Source organism: Laetiporus sulphureus (assembly GCF_001632365.1).
Source record: "Laetiporus sulphureus 93-53 unplaced genomic scaffold LAESUscaffold_24, whole genome shotgun sequence".
In the NCBI taxonomy this organism is placed as follows: domain Eukaryota; kingdom Fungi; phylum Basidiomycota; class Agaricomycetes; order Polyporales; family Laetiporaceae; genus Laetiporus; species Laetiporus sulphureus.
The window spans coordinates 5974-26543 of NW_024468533.1; the positions used below are offsets into that span (position 1 = coordinate 5974).

Genomic DNA, 20570 nt, shown 5'->3' on the forward strand with positions numbered 1-20570 from the left:
AGCCTACAGCGCCCGTTCCGCTCAACTGGGCATTGGGGCCCCTTTGGGGCCTCCGAGATTCGAAGCGTGGCTTTCAGATGAGGGTATTTTGAAGACCATAGCATAAGAATTGAGTGTGCTATAGAGGTCCCTCTGAGCATTGCCGTTGGGGGTCAACGGCACCCGGTATATAGATAGACCTCTGCGTCCTTCTGCATCGCGTAGGGTACTTGATGATGTCGAGGAAGTCACAGCTAGCAAGGGTGAGGTCCGAGATTGAGAGGCGAGAGGTGAGAGGCGAGAGGTGGGAACAGGCGCGAGGCTTCCCGATCAGGGAGGGAAATTGGCAGCAAGAGCGTATCTAAGTACACGACCTGGAGGGTCGCAAAGGGCTCTGTTCGTGGAGATTTTTGGCTGTCGCAAGCAGCGCCTAGGGGATAGAGTGGATGTACGATGAGAAAAAAATAAAATGAGCTGCGCGCTAAGCGGGTGCTTATCGAGCGAGCTCAAAGAACAATGCATAGAAAACAAACCGCACGGTAAAAATACTTGAAATATTGATATGATGAGGACGATATGCATTGCTAGGGGTCCCAAATAAAAAACGGAATTTAGAGCACCTGCTCAAGTTTTTAGAAATATTCTAGTCACAGTTGACAGAATGCAAAAACTTACCTGATTGCGCAAGCTTTTGCGCATGATCCATTGCGTCGAATGATTGCGACCCTTTTGCGAACCCGAGAATCGAAGCAGGGCTTTCAAATAAGACTGTTTTCAAGAGGATAGGACATGATCTTGAGGAGCTAGGAGGTGCGCACGGAGGGAGGCCGAATGTTACATTCGGCCCGGGTTATATAGATAGGTGATAGAATTAACTGAGGGTCTTAAAAAGACCAATATTGACCAAACCACTACCGTGAGGAAACCCGCCCGATTGGGAAGCTTACAGTGCCCGTTCCGCTCAACTGGGCATTGGGGCCCCTTTGGGGCCTCCGAGATTTGAAGCGTGGCTTTCAGATGAGGGTATTTTGAAGAGCATAGCACAAGAATTGAATGTGCTATGGAGGGCCCTCTGAGCATGGCCGTTAGGGGCTAACGGCTCCCGGTATATAGATAGGGCCATATAATGTCCTGCGCATTACTAAAACCACAGGGGCACGTCCCAGAATGAAGGAATACCACACTTACCTGAACAAACCGAGGTCCGATAGAGAGCTGCCATCCTGATCACTGGATGAATAAAAGACGAACCAAACCTGCCAGATGTACCGTCATACAGAGTATAACTCCGTATCACAGCTTCTACATCACAAAACAAGCCTGGTAAGCAATACAAACGATGAAAGAACTCTCACCAGTCATGCTCCCAACCTTGTCTGACCTCCAACGACCAACCGTACACCCTCTAGCCATGCTGATACCCAGAGAACAACGTTGGAATGGTGTATAACCTGTAGCAACAGCCTTATACCTGGCGCAAGCGGAGATCAGCCACAAAGTGTTGGAAAAGGTGCTGGAGAATGGGCGCCTAAGGAGAGGTTGGAAAAAATGAACTAGGGAACGCTTAATACAGTTGCGCCGGGTCCAGAAACGGGCGACAGTGTAGGGAAGAAGGGAAACAAGCCTGCGCAAGTGCCGCGCAAGACAGAGCTATCGTGTAAGATGAGGTGGACAACATTGTCTGTGACAGTACCTCACGAGGATACCAAGGAGATTGCTGACGGCGCCGAGCGATCGGAACACAACATCAGAGTTGCACCACAGTTGCGCTGGACCAATGGGATGCCGAGCTTGCTGTTGAGGGTGTCCACAAGCCTATAACATCTCAATTAAATTGCATAGATTGAAAACAAAATCCATGGCTCCAAGGGGCTTGGAGCCATTGGCATATAGATAGTGATGTATATAAGGCACAACCGCAGCAAACACCACACGATGTAAGTGCCGCGCTCTCCTGCGACAGACATCCGATGGTAAACATGGCAAGGCACGGCACATACCAGTGAAAGCATATGCCGCACTTCTTAGCCAGAATATTGCTAGTAGATGATCATTGCAGAAACTCGTGCACTTGAATCTGGTCAGACTGTACCACAATGTTGTTACCATCGGATGTCTGTCGCAGGAGAGCGCGGCACTTACATCGTGTGGTGTTTGCCGCGGTTGTGCCTTATATACATCACTGAGATGGTATAATTAAGTATACGATAATAATCAATTGTGAGCCCTTATCTTCATCTCATGCGGAATGTGCATAATAATCACTTGATACAATTCAGGTGTCTGACAATCTCATATCAAAGTCTACAAATATTTGTCAGTGAATATGTCTCATATGGACGACCATATTGTCACCAATGTAGCATACTACTGGATAGTATGTGTGTTTCTTCAGTACCTAATTATTCAATAAAATATATTGTGGCACTATGTGCTGCTATGCAGTGACCCTAACTGGGGGGCGACAACCAAATCCAGAGTCCAATCTAATTCACCTGCAGGAGGTGGAGAGCCACATAATAATAATGCCATGACATAATATGTACTTGTATGCCACCCAATAAATATGACATTCAATTTAGTCGATGTAGTAATGACTCACTTCACACCTTTCGACCCCTAACTTTCTATTTCATTCAATAATACTCGGCACTGCAAAAATGAAACCAATTGTGTAAGGTGACAACAAGTGCCAGTCTCAAGTAACTGGCGATGCACAGATGATTGTTCAGCAGTTAAATACAGCTGACAATGTCCAGTGCGAGGATGGCCGACTCTGGTACTGGTAAGTGCTTGAGCACTGGAGTGTAGTCCATATATGTCATTTAAGGAGTGGATCAGGGATGCATGTGGCAAAATGGTGACAAAGATGAACCAGAAATCAATCAGCTCAGAATGGGAGAATTCGGGAGAACAAGGAAACAGCCAGGCAAATTCAATTAATTGCACTGGTGCAATGGTGAAATCACACCTTCGACATTGAGCATCACGCTCCGTAAACCTGCACTTGTTCTCTCGTGCATATCTATTCAGAATTTCCTGCATTAAAATTATTACTACTTTAATGTGTACATTTATTGTTATTAATTGTTTCCCATGTACTACTGTGAACGGTTTTGCCTAACAAATGCGCGGCAACGAAACTCGATAGTGTATGCCGCACTTTGTCACCTTTTAATGAAAGTACTTCAGCAGGTAATAGCCATGTCAGCATTTAAAGTTGGCATATAGCTTTACAAATATCCCAAACAATATTGATGGCTATAAATGTATTTCCTTATATAGCAACCCTTACCCTCACCTTCAGCGATTGAATTCAAGAATTCCCTATAATTATTACTACTTTAACGTATACATTTATTGTTATTAATTGTTTTCCATGTACTACTGTGAACGGTTTTGCCTAACAAATGCGCGACAACGAAACTCGATAGTGTATGCCGCACTTTGTCGCCTTTTAATGGAAGTACTTCAGCAGGTAATAGCCAATGTCAGCATTTAAAGTTGGCATACAGCTTTACAAATATCCCAAACAATATTGATGGCTATAAATGTATTTCCTTATATGGCAACCCTTACCCTCACCTTCAGCGATTGAATTCAAGAATTCCCTATAATGTCCGGCAGAAATCTGTCTAACACATCCACCCACAAAATCGCCATCCAATGTCCAGTATTGCACCTCTATTGCAACAAGTATATGCAGCAATTTCGCGTGGAGTACCGAGCGATCAAGGAAGTTGGACCGCTACGATGCACCCAATGCGGATGCCCGAAGGATTGCGATATTGAACACAAGACGGCTAAGAATAGTAGCATACTCTGCACAGATGAAGCGGCGCAGACACGGTTCATAGGCCTAGCATTCATCGCATGGCAAGTCAAACGCGTACGAGATACTGTATTCAAACACTTCGAAGATGATAGCGACTTCGTATTCGGCGCACCATTGGACAACTGCTCGTCCTATGCGAGATGGCTGACCACTGCGAGCGACAAGGGCGGTGGAGACCGTCGTGTAACGAACCTGGTGGATGTCATGTGGGTATGCATAAGATACGCGGAAGATTTCTAGAAGAGCGACCTACCATTCGTCTTTGACGATCAGTCCAGTAAGCATATTCCGAATGTAGGCTTATCATCTGGAATAACTTCACCAATTTATAGAAAGCTCGTCAAACAACATTCAACTGGGCTGAGCATCGCTGGTGAGGCTTACATTAAATGCATACACATGCAATTTGATCATAGTTGCAGAGGTCGGGTTTGCGTTCAAACGCGATAGTTCTTGTGCTGCTAGAAACAGAGATGTATTGACATTGTTGTGTTATTGTCGCATTGACGTCGACGCGTCGATGAGCGACCCTAAATCAACGTCAATTTATATAGTATCGTCACCAGATAGAAATCAACATAACAACGGCAGCATCCGACTGGAAGTAGAGATTTGGATGGATGTATGCAGGCAGACGAGTGGCGCAATGGCGTCAGAACGCAGAGAGGATACGCTTTCTAGTGCAAAGCGATCCAAAAAAAAATGGAGCGCAAGAATTGGTGTTATAATGAGACTATGACGTAGAGCACATCAGACGAATACAACGCACCATGGAAGTCATCGCCAACCACTGCTTGGGCCCGTAGTGAACAGCTAGGAGACTGATATATCTGGGCGGAACGTTATATAGGTCACTTTAACACACAAGTCGAACGATTTATCGTTTGAGGAATACACGATATGCGAGTTGATCTACATACCTTTACAACTATCTCTTCGTTGATATCCAGAAGAGCGCTGGCCGCTTGATCGACTGTGGCGCGTGCAAGTGTCACATTCGAGAGGTAAACAGACATCGTTAGCTGGGTGTTAGTTACGGTTATAACGTAAGTGATAAGAGTCAAAAACAGACAAAGAAGCAGTTCAGGACAGATTTATAACCGTTTCGAAAAAGATACACGTCCATCGTGTCCGTAACGCGTATCATAGAAACTCGCATCAGATCACGTGATCGCGAAGCGCATGTATCAAGACTGACTGCTCTCTGATCTTCAAACCGCGCTCATACCACTGGAACACCTCCGTACCCGTGATCCATAATGTCTGATAACCAACACGTTGTCAAGAACATTGAAGACAACGTTCTGAAGGCGTACCAAGATCTACTACCCGACAAAGGGGACGAACCTCTCGTGCACTACTGGGGTAAGAATCTGAAAAGCGGTAAAAGCGTGTATGTTCACAGTCTATTCGTCGACGTACGATAGCGCTGATCATGACGATAGATCCAAAATCAAAGTTTTCATACGAGACGGTACCGTATACAGTGGGAACATCGCCATGGCGCGCATATAGCTTGCTCACACACCGCAGTGCCCAGAGAAGACAATCCTCACCATTTCGTATGGAAGCAAACACTGGAGAAAGACGAAGAGATACCGGACTCGTGGGACGTACGCGATGAATCATTCTTCTATGGCGAAACGACACTGGGTGCAAAATATATCCTCCTTGAACAGCTAATGACATCGCGTATTAACTTGAACCATTAACAGTGGACGACGACATGGAAGATAGCGAGGTATGTGCCGTGGAGACGGATGCGGAAGAGGTAACCAGCGCGGTGACGTTGGTTAAGGGGAAGATGTTCGGGCCAGGAAGTATGAATCCTGGCCGGCTGCGGGATTTAGGAGTATCAGCCGGACCGTCAGCGAGCAATGTGCGTGCCGGATCGAGCGGCGTACAAAAGAAAGGAAAGAAGAACAATGGAGAGACGCAGGAACCATCGCGAAAGCCCACGGTAAGGATACAATTGAGTGGTGCTGTCTCGCTAACACAATAAACAGAGAAAGAGAAAGAGAAACGACAAGGACGAAACAGGAGGCACAAAAGGCAAAGTTAGGCGAGAACACGGCCGCAAAGATCATTCAAATGATGAATGATTGTACTACAGTGCTGCCGTGCGATGGCCGTAACATTCTTGTCGATGGACCCATGCATATGTGATAAGTACAGAATAAAACGTTAAACGTACAAGAACGAACACAGCACGTTTGTGTCGCAGCAGTAAAGATGTGAGAACATAATACCGTAATACTTTACGGTCGAACGAGTGCGGACACTCACCTTGCATTTACTCCATGCATGCGATAGGCCGTGGTGACGAATGGACAGAAAGGGTGTGTGCAGATAGGAGAAGTGATGAGAAGGTGGGATTCCGAGTACAACTTGAATGTCCACAGGGTAGATGCATAAGAAAGAGGAGAAATCACACCGAGTACAACTCGGTGCGTTCTCTTGTGCAGTCTGATAAAGAGAAAAAACCGTTAGCATGGATATCTTTAACGTGGCACTCACCCAATAGGCCAAATCCCACCATCGAAACTCCTCGCACCATCCTCCCATACACTTCTCATCCATATGACTATCACGAGTGGCCTAAGCGAGGACGTTGAAGACGGCGTGTTGAGCTGGGTTAGAGAGTGTTGGAAGTGGCAGGCCGATGGCACTTTCGGTAGAACGCGCTCAACGCGTCGGGAGGGACGAACGCCAAGCGGTGGCTGAAACGCGTCGCAGGGCGGTAGCTGGAAACAGAGCGGGCGAGTGCAGAAGGGCAGAAAACGTATAGTACGCACCTGTGCTACTGTATTCCCCAGTCATTTGTGGCCTTTGACTTTGCGCCCACGAGACGGGAAGGTGCAGGCTGGGTAAATCCGGAGCCGCACCGGGATTTCCTAGATAGAGGCGGCAAAGATAGCAGGAGGTAGAGCCATAAGAAGAGATCAGAAGCGTGGAGAGACGCAGAGGATGAGACCGATAGGAGATGAGAGAGGAGAGAGGTTCAACACTCCCCGAACGGGGAGTGCTAAGCGCTGGTGAATGTTACGAGCGCTTATGCAACACGCATAAAGATAGTGCAGCTCTGCCGCGCGTCACTTACACTCAACCATCTCTGTCTGCAATTATGCGTTGTACGCAGAATTGCGAAATGCTTTCTCGTTGATCTGGTCTGTATCAAAACCTGCGCGTGAGACTGGTTGTTCCGGTCTTCACAGCGTGCGCTACTCATCGTGCGATTGACTCACTGCATAACCGCCTCCTCGTCGTGGCCGCCTACTTGCGTTACTCGTCGTCTCCAGTTGCTTGGGCTGGCGCGCAATACATAAGCTGTGTTTACGCCAAGTATCCCGCATATCGTACGTCATTTATAGAGACTAAATCTTCTTGTTGCTGATCGAGGGATTCAGATATCAGACTTTTCCGACTTCGCTCCTGCTCAACAGCAACCGTGGCGTCATCGTCCCATCCGACACGTTATTCGCTCAGACAGAGTTTACACGACTAGGTGACAACTGCCCCTATCGATGAATCGAAACCATTTGATGTAACTCTATTGCAATTTGATCAAAATAGCTGCTTCCAGCTAGCATTCGCCACCGTAGGACTCGATTACGGATATCCCATGTTCGCCCTCCTCTCCACCATCAACCTGATACAGGAAATGGATGGCCTCTACGCACTACACCCGTTCGCTCACTACCAATGGCACCAGAGGGTGAAGAAGCTTATATGTATCACTAGGCGACTTTCTCATCGCCGAATCTTCCTTTCTCATGTACTGGATTGGGGTAGCCTCTGCTACCGTTATACTCGTCACTACGGATATCGCCTAGCGTACAAGACCAAACGTCGTGCGATAGTCGTCATGCAACAATTTCGTGAAGCTTGCAAGTCTGTTCTAGGTCTGGCTTCGATGCTAGATGCTATCGCAAATTGCGAGTGGACTACGAGGAGATCGAGTCCATCCCGTGGTTCGAGAGACCTACGGCGAAAATCTTACACGAGGTTATACCGGAGATGACGCAGTCCGACATCCATGTCGCGATATCCATCCTCTACCATTCCACTATGGGCAGCCGTGTCAGAGTCGTCATATAACCAGAGACCGCCACTGCTTGTGTCAGCGAGATTCACGATAACGAGATTCGCACTCTCATGCACAAGCCGTTTGCCATAACCTAAACCTAACACCGCCTTTTCCTCTCTCGTTCAATGGCGATGATTTGATCAAGCGACGCGGCTGAACTGCAACACTGGATGATTATCTACAACACGTCCATATACGCGACTTTCTCCTGCAGCATAACCAACGCTTGCTCGCTGCTGCCGCCGCAGACTGTATGATATAACGAATAACTCGAGATTGCTTCGTGGGCCAGGAGATCAGATCGTTGGACCGTATCAATCCGTTCATCGTCGAGCCGTTCTGAGAACGTCTAACTTGATTGAGTTTTACGACGCCCTTCTAACACCGCTGGACGTGGCCATCATATGGGGGTATATTGGATCCGTGAGCACTGTATGACTTTTTATTCAGTATTAGTCTCAAGACATCAACAGGTGTCGATAATAAACCCAAATAGTTCACGACCTGGTCATGATGGCCTGATAACGTCATGTGGGCATACGGAGGATACGACGTCAACATGTTGACCACGGTTGCCGAATCGTTCTACAGTGAACGCGTCAAGGCTATATTGGAGAACAAACCCGAAGGTGCGCTCGTGAAACGCAAAGAGTGACGATCTAATACCATAACCTAACCGACAAGTCGCGCAACAATATGTAAAGGATCATATGTAGTATGCTTAGGGCATCGTTGCATTGCGTCGTGTCAGTGTTCGTGTACTAGGTACATCTAGGATTCATCATATATTGTGATCCACCGTAAGTACACGATGCACTTTTATCGTCCATCTGTAGTGGCTCAATCGAGATATCGCTTCAGTTGATCGCTCAAGCTCAATTGCATTTCTCAAAGTAACTTTAATACACATGACAACGACTAGATACGCAGACATATTCGACGTCAGCGAACAGACAGCCTGCGATACAAAAGCTCGTACACTCGTAAGAATCTGAGGTGATCGAGAAGCTTGTCCGCAATGTATGCAGTTTATCTGAGTCATCATTTGAAGACGCTAAATGTTTTCCATCTCAATCAGGGAACGTCGAGCTCATATGCGAGCAGAGCCAGCATATTTTCATAACTCTTAGTCGGTCGGCACCACCACATCAACGCGTTAAGTCGTAAATGCATGGGATGACACTCGATGTAGCGGCAGTTGGATTCGTTGACATTTTTCAGTCCTGGCGTGCGTTCAATCGTTACACGGTCAACGAAATATTAACCGGTATCTAAAATGGTTTGGCCAGTCGATGTGGAACAGGAACGCTATGCATCAAAGCGATTCCGAGATTAAATTGGTACTGCATTAGTCCTATGCTAATACCTCTCCACTCGTCGACGTTCTTTTCGAACCACCATGCAACACGTTCGTTTTCACAGATGAACAAACAGAAAAGTTGAGACTTCGCTTTCAACGTTGCGCTAACCTGACAGACATGACACACAGCCTCCAAAGACATCATACCAACATTAAATACGCTACTGTGCTGCTCAGCCCTCCGACAGTAAACTAACAGCCTTCGTCCGCCTGTCACCCTGCATCCGCCATGCCTAACATCCCATCCACCCTGCAACAATATCTTATCAGGATGATTCTCATCGCTAATGAAAAGATCGCTCTTGGCTGTCGTATGGGTTCAGGACTTATGCGAGAGCAATCTGCAGAATGACGCACAAAATGATACCGTTCTGAGAGACCCAGAGAACAATGCGAGTTGAGGAGCAGTGGATTATGGCTGAGACATAGAGCAATGATATAGCAATGCAGTTTGAGCGAGGACGTAGCATGCGCAAGTTCTGACTCTCCGACCGGGAAGCGACATGTTATAGCTGGACAAGGTACTTAAGTGCCGTCACAGCACAAAACGCAGGCGATCGCTTGGAAGTTGCACGCGTAGGTTACTAATCTAACCGTTACCACAAGAACAGCACATGTCGCGGTTAACTACAAGATATAACGATTCGGCGGAGGAGCGAGACAGGGAGACCACAGCGGATGCCAGATTTAATCAGGAAGCGCCCGACTTAAAGCCACAAGGCAAATATTCGGATATTTGTGAATGATCCGATGATCATTTGTTCTGGGCATCTCGATCGCGATCGAGCGTACCACGATCACGCGTACTTGCGGAGAGGGCGTCTCGTCTTGTGCGCTTCTTTTACTACAACCTCATTGTCGTCGCTCGAGTTGTACTCGAGCGCGAGTTATATCCTAACCTTTCTGAAGTACCAGCAAGTTGTACTTGCTTGGTGAACCTTACCTATTCGACCACGCGGTGCGTATACCATGGCAAAGATCAAGAAGGTGAAATGGCCGGTCCAACAGTACGTATTTTATGACTCTCACTTTCGACTACAACACGCATACATAGAGCCTATGGATTCATTTCTTGTACTTTAACGTGCATATAATCCATCCTCACTTATAGGCTTGCAAAGCGAACTCGTGCCGTGCTGCGACAGTTTGGCGATAGTATGACTGACCATCGTCTTCCATCTAGATGCCCGCAGCCAGATTGCAAGCGACCCAACATCGCTCGAGGAGTGTCGTTGAAGGAACATAACAGAGATTATCATTCCATTTCCAACACGTTCGACTACAAGGGTACATAATAGTTCCTGTCTCGATTACACCTACTCAGTCGTATTGACAGGTGAACAACATACAACGTTTCGAGATCCAAACACACAAACTCTTCCGTGTCCCTGCGGTCGGCCGGAGCATGCTCGACTCTCGTATCGGGTGCTACGGAAGATATGTCGAATGAAACCACATCCCGAAGACAGCGCGGCTGGACATCCAGATACGCCGTTCGTGGATCGCCCTGTTTCGCTTTCATATCCAGAAAATTCTTCCACATATAATATAGAAGTGGATGATGGTGTAGGAGACAGTGACGATGAAGACTATGACCACCCGGATGAGGACCGTATGCCCATGGATACACCTCGATCGCCACACCTTATTATTCACGGCGACGGCGCTAGAAGAGACGACATTACAGACGCAATGCAGCTGGATAACAAGCCGTGCGATGTCGAGACTGTAAAGGAAGAAGACGAGGATCACGCAATGGAGGACGAGACAATGTCAGATATGGAGATAACAGAGGACTTCAGTAGCCTCCCGGATCCTGATACAGATGACGAAGGCATCCACGAAGATTCGCCCCAGCAGCGTGAAGCGCGGTCGATGCTTCTGACCTGGTCCATTCGCGTAGATGGAAAATATCACATCGTTATTTGCCTGGAATGCAACAACGTCATCAATCACGAGCACGTATGGGGGCATCGCAATAGCATGCATCCTCTTGCAAACGGACATGGACGCAAACTCAGATTTCCTGACAAGGAAGAGCTGCAGAATGCACTCAGAACACTCGGCGCTGACAAGCCTAGGAAAATCCTTCCGGGGCCAGTGCTCCCCATCAAAGGCGTATCAGTTCTGTCTGGCTGGAGATGCGACATGCCAGGATGTACTACACCTGCGCCAGTGTTCGCAAGTATAAAGCGTCACACTGAACATTGCTCTCGCCACCATAGCGGTGCACATCCCCGTCGTCGTGTTGAAGCTTTGTTACACCGGCTTGGAAACATCAAACAGCATCTTCAGTACGTAGAAGTGGTCCCAACTCCAGGACTAAATCGACAGTCGCTCATGCAAGCCATGATGGATCGGAACGAGACGAAGAAGCTGAACGAACAACCGGAGACTTATTCAGTCCCTAGCATGTGTCAGATGGACCCAGTACTACGAGCAAGCAAGCTATACAATTGCATCGAGAACGTGAACATCGAGATCTTTCGCAAGACCGCGGACGAAGTCGATCTGAATTCCGAGCAAGAGTTTATACGGCTCCAATCGTACATGCGACGTTATTATCATCGTGCCGCATCTCAATTAATCTCTCTTTCAACGCTTACTCGGAGATACATCGCGACAAAGTCTCCACTTGACGATCCACAACCAGCACCGTTTGAGCGGCCACAAGAAAACGACACTATTGGAACTTACTCAGATTTTGTGGCGAGGTTCATCATTTTTCTCATGAGACACCATTTCCACCCGCTCGTCGATGTCCAGCTGGCATTCCATCCTCATCATATTGACGCTATCGAACACCTCCACGATACATTGTGCCGTAAAGACAGCACAGACGATGAATGCACGGAAGGCATCCACCAGATGATAATGTCGCTTTTGAAATTTGTCAGCGATGGATTTCTGGAGGACGAATGGAAGGAACTGTTCACTATGTTCCTGGTCGCGTTTCACCTCAGAGACAATCAAGGGAACATGTGTCGAGCCGGTCGCATACCTCCAAATCTGTCCAAAATGCAATGGTGCATGAGGGCCAGCGGGGCTGTGGAGACAGCAAGGCTCAAGATGAAGTACGAACGCAACGACTTTGTGTAAGTAGCTAAACACAAGCGACGGTGACGAGCACTGATAACGAATTGAATACGCAGGGCGTACAAACAAGAAGTTCGTAAGTACTTGATACAAGGCCAACAGACGCTGTTCTCTACATTGCAACAACACATGTCATTGTTATCTGCACTCGCCCTCAGTGAACCGGGCATCCCGCGTTTCAATTGGGACGTGACTCGCACCATACTAGGCATCGACGGAGTGGGCATGTCTATGCATAGGTTCAAGTCTAGCATCAACTTTATGATCGACGAATGCCACGCGGCCATTAGGGAGATATGCGGCTCTCTGTCGTTAGATGATTTTTGGAATCACATTGATTCGAAGATGAACCCCATGGATCGAGAGAACTGCTTCTTTGATGACCCTCAGGTCACTAAGACGGGTAGCTCTGTTTTCACGGACCGAAGGAACGGTCTGGAGCGTTTTCGTTTCATTTTGATGGAACATATATTGGACGATCCAAGATTCTTCAATATAGACGATGATGGCAAGCCGGTGGCAGCGAAGGGCAAGTGTGCTTTAACATTGTGGCAGTCGAGTCGCTCTGACATCCTGCAGGCATGTTATGGAACTGGTTCGCTAAAATCGATGCGCTAGTGGGACGGTTGTATTACCTCGTCGTCTCTACGTTTGGTGGAGGCGCAAGAGGGACAGAGATGGATGATCTTCGATATATCATACGCGGTCGTGCGGAACGTCACTTCTTCTTCCTCAATGGCTGGGGCACCATCGTCACGACATATGTGAAGACGAAACAGTTGGAACATCACGGTAGACTGCTGGCAAGAGTACCTGCCCCGGCAGTAACCAGACTATTGATGGCGCTGCTCGGTGTTATATATCCTGCATGTGCTCACTTCGCATGCGACATCATGGAAATCGAAGACGCAAAGCGATACAATGAATATATATTCGTTCAGAGTGGGCGGATTATGGACAGTGAAAGACAGTCTCGCTGTCTGGGTTTCCATACAGAGCGTCTGCTGGGTATACCGCTAAGACTCAGAGACTGGCGTCAGGTTATGTGCAGCATCCTTGTCAACATCGTTCATGTCGATTTTGGAGAGCCGGACGATGAAGATGACGACTTGCACGCTATACATCGCCAATTCGGTCATAGCGTAAAGGTCGCCAATAAACATTATGGGCTTCAGAAAAACGACGCCTTGGAAGGAGTATCTCACACGGTTGTAGCCTCCATGCAGTCTGTATCGATACGTTATCATGCAAAACTCGATCAACTACACTCCAACTTCTCACAGCAGTTGCAATCAGCAACATCAGACGAACAGGAAGAGGAAGTCTTCACACGAATCGTGATACTGCTTGCGAACGTGTTGAAGACCGAGCTACAACGATTTCAGTCGGGATTGACTAGGAACATCGTCGATACGTTTGTTACATACCTCAACGGCCAGAACATCCGCTTACTCGAGTATATTACCGCAGTACAAGGCTGCCAGCCTGTACAAAAACCTATGACGAAGCCGCTCACGGTCGATCCTACTCTGCACAATTCGCTCCACGTCCTGTTTCCACGCTCAAGCAGGCCACAATGGACAATCCCACAACAAGGTGAACTAGTGCAATCATCTCTGGGTAATGAACACGTTCTGGCCGTTTTACCAACTGGTTGCGGGAAGAGCATGTCATTTCTGGGACCGCCAAAACTTTTTCCATCTCTCATGTATATCGTCGTCGCACCTTTGAGAGCTTTGACCAACGATATCGCGAAGAGACTCGGCAACTCGACCTTGAAATGGGCGAGATGGATGCCTGGATTAGACGGAAGTTCATTGCAGATCGTGCTTGCGCCAATCGACACAGCTACCACTCACGATTTTTTCATATGGGCTGAATCGTACAACTACAGACTGTCTCGCATTTTTCTCGACGAAGCACATTATATACTTTTCCATGAGGGATTCAGACATTGCATGGACCTTCTCAAGAATTTGACCCGCCTGGCAAAACCAATCACTCTGCTGTCAGCTTCAGTCTATCCGTGCGCCGTGCCACGCCTCTGTGCCAAGATCGGCATCGATCACAAAGAACTGAGAGTCATACGGACCTCCATCGCCCGACCTACGATAGCGTACAACGTGGTACGGGTCAAACCTAAGCCAGCGGAATCAAGCAGCATAGACAATAATGTATTACAACAGTTGCATGCTGTCATGGCCAGACATCCGATGGGGGCGAACGAGAGGGGCCTGATATACTTCACATACTGCGATAGGGCCAAGGACTACGCAGCGGAAATTGGATGTGACTATTATATCGCCAACGTAATCGAAGGAGATACGAGTGCGAATGACAGGCGAAAAGACGACATCGTCAGGACCTGGGAGGAGGGGACAGACGAGAAGAATCATTGGTTGTGTTGCACAAGCGCATTTTCGGCTGGAATCGACAGTGACCATGTCGTCGTGGTCGTACTAATCGAAGCCAACTGGTTAGCTGATTTTGATCAGCAAGCGGGTCGACTTAGGACCAAGGGCGGACAGAGGGGTTGGACGTACATCATCCATACCAGATTACCCATTAATCGCGACCCGGAGATGGACAGTTTTGGAGGATTACCGGAAATGACAGAATTTCTCGTCACCAACGGTTGCCGATGCCTGGCATTTCATGGTGTCGATGAAGATGTCCACTCTTGTGGGGCGTTGGGTTCGAAAGCAGAAAAATGCGATAACTGCCTGACGATGCAACTAGTAAGTAAATTGCTTTAGCACATATCCTGAACTGACGAATACTGGGTAGGACGAGACTGTATCGATGATTCCTACGATGGTATACGAAGGGAAACTAGAGGTGTTAGAGCCTATCCCCATAGCCGCAAAGCCCACAACCAGCGGTGATCGACTACGGACAGAAAAGGCTGAAGGACTTTACAAGCTTGAAGAGCTGGTGGAGATGTTCGAATCCATCCGTGGAAACGGTTGTGTGGCATGCTGGTTCGAGAACGAAGGCCGAAGAATGGAGAGCCACAAGCACAATGATGAACACAAGATGAATGTGATCGTGGCATCGCTGCGATGCATACAATTCCCGGTACACGTCAACTGGCCATTCTGTTTTAAGTGCTGGATTCCATTTCGTCATCCGTGCAACCATCCACTGCATGCCAAGGGTAAAACTGTTGATGAATCGAAATGCCCGTACAGCGAGTGTCCTCTCATTACCTTACGACTTATCGCGTTGATATGGTGCTGCCGACTAAATGGCAAGGGTCATGATGACATGCTGTACATAATTTCAGATAAGCTCGGCGTGCCTCGGTTGAGATGGAAAACGCTTATCGGCTTCAAAGAGTGGCTTAGAGAAACCGCACATAATGCAGACCAGCTCCCCAACCATCTGGAATTCATCCTCGCATACAAGCGTCTGTTTCGCAAAATATGTGTTCATTGATGTTGATTGCGAGCATATATCGAGCCGTATTCATGTATAATACTACGAGAGTGTTAGCAATGCGATCCATTTATGAATAACGATTGAAATGAATTGACAATTGATTATTGCCGAAAGTACGAATTTGTTAAAGCACATAAACACAACGAAGAAGATTCAACAAGATAAACTCATGCCATACTGTGATACGAAAGAGACCGGAAGTGACCGTATGATATAATTGACAGTAACGACCAGAAGCAATGGTAAGTATAAATTTTCATAAGAGACGGCACCATATACAGTGGGAACCCCTCCATGGCGCGGATATGGCTTGCTCACAAACCGCAGTGCCCAGAGAAGACAATCCTAACCATTTCGTATGGAAGCAACCACTGGAGGAAGACGAAGAGATACCGAACTCTTGAAACGTAGACGACACGTTCGTGTCGCAGTAGTAAATAAATGGGAACACAGTACCGTAATACTTTACGGTCGAACGAATATGGACACTCACCTTGCATTCACTCGGTGCATGCGGTAGGCCGTAGTGACGAATGCACAGGAACGGTGTGTGCAGATAGGACAAGTCATGAGAACGTGGGATTCCGAGTACAACTCGAATGTCCACAGGGTAGATGCGTAAGAAAGAGGGAGAAATCACACCGAGTACAACTCGGTGCGTTCGCTTGTGCAGTCCGATAAAGATAAAAAAACGGTTAGCATGGATATCTTGAACGTGGCACTCACCCAAAGGCCAAATCCTACCATCGAAACTCCTCGCACCATCCTCGCTTCTACGGCTCACCCTCCAACGAAAGCGTTCTCCATCGAGTGGCATATGCGAGGCCATAGAACGATTGAGATATGTGTAGGATGAGATCGAGAGGAGAGGAGGAGGAGGGAGGTGCAAGACTCCCCGAACGGGGAGTGAGAAGCGCTGAAGGCGGATGAGTTAGTGGTAGCCAGCGTGACGCAAACAATCCATCACTCACCTAGATTTCTTTGACCGGAAGTAATTGAGAAATATCGACAGAGGGTTACAGACAAGAATGAGTGGGTAGAGGACGATACACGACATGCGAACGCGAGGCGACCGACAGGAGCGCTCATGGAACGGGCTCAAAGGACATTACAGGCATGACAGGCTTGCACGAATTTACTAGCGCGTAATATTTGCTCGTTCTGTTCGAATAACATTGCGTTTGCACTGCTCTTCGTTCATGAGTGAGCTGTGTACGAATTTGGCGTGGTTTCACAATTGTAATTGCTCTTTTACCGCTCGAAGCAGACGTATATTGCCGCGTAATGATCTTTCAAAATTCGGCTCGTCGACCGATACATACTTCATGATCGAGCGTGCGGCGACGCTAAGTGATAGGACGTGGTTTTGATGAAAGATTTAGAATTTTCAACAAAAATTGATTCGCGCTGTTATCGCTATAGCGCTACGCATGCCAATTTGAATTTAGGATACAGGAAGAGCGACAAGATGAGGAACGTAGCGTAGAATATACTCATATAATCATGGAGTGCTTGTCAAAACCCGGCCACGGATCGATAATTAATGATTCCTGCATGTGATCCATGAATTCGTAAACATATTGCGCAACGAATGGACCAGCAAGAATCTCCGTGATAGCCAACAGCGACTGTTCGATCGCGGGTTGCAGGGGCGATAGACCGTGATAAGAATGTCCATTGAATTGGATGGTTGCGGCCATATGCTGAGAAAGTTGCAGCATCGCCGAGTGCACGGTGGAATGACTGTGAGATCGCAACGCGTTCTCGCTCCACACAGGATCCATTAGGATGATTGAACCGAACTGCAATAAATGATTCAAATACTACGCGTACACGCTAACAATTTACTCACATGGGTGTACATCTCCAGCATACGATTATACATGGTTATTTCGTTCGCCATGTGCTTCTGCCACTGCATGAACTGGGGCTTAGCCGAATGCCATGGATCTTTGTCTGAAACATCGGAAAACAAATGAGGATGTTGAGCTTTGAATATCTGGCGCAACAAAGGCATCTTGGATGAATTGTCTAAAGCCGCGTAGTCTACGGCCCACTTGATAATGTCGATCTTTGCCAGCAGTCGATGAAGAAAGAGCTGTGCTGTGCTTGTGTGACGCGAACTGTGGATCAACTACACGGAACGTGATCAGGTAGAACATATATGAATGATAGATTCATACTTCAGCGCGACAGGTCAACCTGTCGACTACGCTCGACACAGATGCCACCTTGATTGATTGACGAGCATGCTGCAATGCATTTGATGTGTCATGCCACGCAGGTCCCTCGAAAAGTCGCTCCTTAAAAATGACCAATGAGAAACACAAAAACAAAAATGAAACGCAAATTTAGTACCCAGCCCTTTTTGTTGGTCCAAAATATTCCAGCAACGATGCGCTGATAACCTTGCCTATCCAAAGTTGGTCGAATGCCATTGGGTTCACTCATGATGACGTCTCTGAAGTTGACTGGTTGGAGAGGTTTCGTGCGAGGGAGAGCCAAGAAGTCGACCATTAGTTCCTGAATTCGCCTAGCGTGTGCATTCTGCTGTGAAGCATATCAATAAATAAGCCTTAACAACGAGACAAATGCTTACTTTCTGATGATAGCGCGAAGATTTGGCAACTACGTTATGCGTGAGTTTGTTTGTCTTGTCTTTACGATTGCTACTGGTCAGCTCATGCTCGATCTCATCCTCCTCATCTTCGTCTTCGTCCTGTTCCTTGTCATCGGTATGCTCGTCCTCTTCTTTATCCCCGTCCTCATCATCACATTCCGCGTTGTCGCCATCGTCACCCTCAGCATCTTCGTGCTCTTCTGTGTCCTTCTCTACCTCCTGAGGATTGCTTTCGTCATCATTGGGTATCGACATCTCACTTTCACCGTTGCTCGGAGGACTTTCAGTGGTCGTTCTATTTTCATTACGTTCGATGTCTTCAACCCGCTGCATAGTGATACTGACGTCGTGGTTGTTGGAGTCGATATGCACAGAAATATTAGAGGTACAGCCTTCGCTTTCCCGAGCATCTTCGTACCGAGACAGCCGTCTGAGCAGTTGACCAGAAGATGAGCTTTGACGGGTTATATGCGGGGAACTTGATGAAGCCGTGACGCCAGATGGCACGCGATGGATGCTGTCCCGCGCTACACGACCTGTACAACACGAAAGGTGAGATTATGTGAGAACAAGATGTGAAGAACATCAGGAAACCATGACGCACCATGAACATCATCGCGAGCAACTGGTTGTGCCCGTGACGAAACCCGTTCGTCAAACAACGCGTCAACTTTGACAATGTCGGTCGATCCGTCATCGACAATGACTTTGTGAACGTCTGAGAGACCGGTATCTCTGCTCGGAGGAGGCAATAAGTCATAGTCGCGTGCGAGCGTAACAAACGCTGCAATGTCGATCTTGAGAGCGGCACGATGGACAAGTTCGTCTGGTTCCCATTTATGTCTTCTTTGCGGAGAGAGAGTAGGGCATTGCGGGCTTGATCTACCGCTGCACGAACGATTTTGACCTTGGACAGATAAGAAGACATCGCGTGAGCTGGATGTATGCGACAGTGAATGTAAACGAGCAAGAGAGGACCCACGTGCAATTGCGAAACAGGCAAGGCTGCTGTCAAACGTCCTTCTAGAAATGGACGCGTCATCGCCGTCTGGTAATCGCGCGACAGGTATGCGCGAAATGTCACGTGACCGCGAATCACATATATCCATGTCGACTTTGTTCTGTTCTTCTACTCGCAGCCCTAGCCGTTCTCGGAGAATGTGTGACAAGGACGACGCAAGCTAATTCAACATTAACATGGTGTTGAAAGCTGACAGAGTTTTACTACCTTATAAATGAGGCTAACTGTTCATACACTACTGGGGTAAGAACGTGAAAAGGGTAAATACCATACACTAAGCCTGGTTGCTGGGAAGAACGGAGAGAAGTAGCGAAGGAATTGGATCAACGAGTACAACTCGAATCTCCATGGGACAGAGCAGAAGAAGAGGGAGAAATCACACCGAGTACTACTCAGTGCGTTCTGTTGACCTAACCAAAGCTCCCCAATTTGCTCTTCTTCGCAGGGGCACCAGCCACCGGCGATGCAAAGACGTGCCTCTAATACATCTGCACCTGGGCAGCTGCAGGAAGTGGCTACAGTGCACCCACTCCATTTCCGCCTGCACTGTGTCCAGGGATAGGCGAGATGCCAGAGCTGCCCGGTGCGGGAGCGACTGAGTGTGCGGATGGGCGAGGGTGGCGGGCGCACCATCGAGGTGGCGATCAGAGTCGTCGCCTGTCGTAGCCTTCAACAGCGTCTCCTCGAAACCGATTGAACTGTCCTGGCTACGTGAGCGAGAGGGAGAGCCGAGAGTTAGAACCTGAACGTGAATGTGAGCGGCCGGGACGGTGAAATTGGCGTTCGCCATGTGGCTACTGCGAAGAACGGCCAGTGGCGTCGGTATAGCGTATTCGCACGGCCTCGTCGTGCTCACGGCCTTCAGCGTGGTATAAACGCTGTTGCGGCGAAGGATGGTTGTACGGGTGAAGAACGGGCATGCTCATGTTGCCCGAGGGCTGAAACGGAATGATACGTGAAGCCTCTGTAGCCTGGCCATTGGCTGCCACATACTGAGGTGAATTGGATGTCTGACGACGAGTCAGCAAGAATAACTACACCTAGACATCGGGACGACCTACAGAAGCACTGTATCGACACGGTCTGTCAATCGTTTCACAGTCAAGGTCACCCCCGCTGCGCATCCTCTTT

At 48.0% G+C, this 20570-nt stretch overlaps 4 protein-coding genes across 4 annotated transcripts; 2 read left to right on the plus strand and 2 right to left on the minus strand.

The window, feature by feature from the left end:
* Positions 1–3838: 3838 nt before the first annotated feature.
* On the minus strand, positions 3839–4830 carry LAESUDRAFT_714687 (uncharacterized protein; the record flags this gene model as incomplete). Its single annotated transcript, XM_040907083.1, has 5 exons — positions 3839–4006; positions 4068–4130; positions 4199–4275; positions 4584–4644; positions 4735–4830. 5 exons carry the CDS (start codon positions 4828–4830, stop codon positions 3839–3841), a joined length of 465 nt encoding a protein of 154 aa, XP_040763411.1.
* Positions 4831–5073: 243 nt separating this feature from the next.
* Positions 5074–5916, plus strand: LAESUDRAFT_714688 (uncharacterized protein; the record flags this gene model as incomplete). Its single annotated transcript, XM_040907084.1, has 4 exons — positions 5074–5207; positions 5274–5467; positions 5530–5774; positions 5821–5916. 4 exons carry the CDS (start codon positions 5074–5076, stop codon positions 5914–5916), a joined length of 669 nt encoding a protein of 222 aa, XP_040763412.1.
* A 4791-nt stretch (positions 5917–10707) lies between these two features.
* LAESUDRAFT_759917 (uncharacterized protein) lies at positions 10708–15795 on the plus strand (the record flags this gene model as incomplete). The annotated part of the gene is made up of 4 exons (XM_040912651.1): positions 10708–12356; positions 12414–12892; positions 12937–15095; positions 15145–15795. 4 exons carry the CDS (start codon positions 10708–10710, stop codon positions 15793–15795), a joined length of 4938 nt encoding a protein of 1645 aa, XP_040763413.1.
* A 1496-nt stretch (positions 15796–17291) lies between these two features.
* LAESUDRAFT_759918 (uncharacterized protein) lies at positions 17292–20563 on the minus strand (the record flags this gene model as incomplete). The annotated part of the gene is made up of 9 exons (XM_040912652.1): positions 17292–17600; positions 17651–17932; positions 17982–18101; positions 18157–18345; positions 18398–18954; positions 19023–19264; positions 19970–20181; positions 20279–20449; positions 20501–20563. 9 exons carry the CDS (start codon positions 20561–20563, stop codon positions 17292–17294), a joined length of 2145 nt encoding a protein of 714 aa, XP_040763414.1.
* Between the last annotated feature and the right edge of the window lie 7 nt (positions 20564–20570).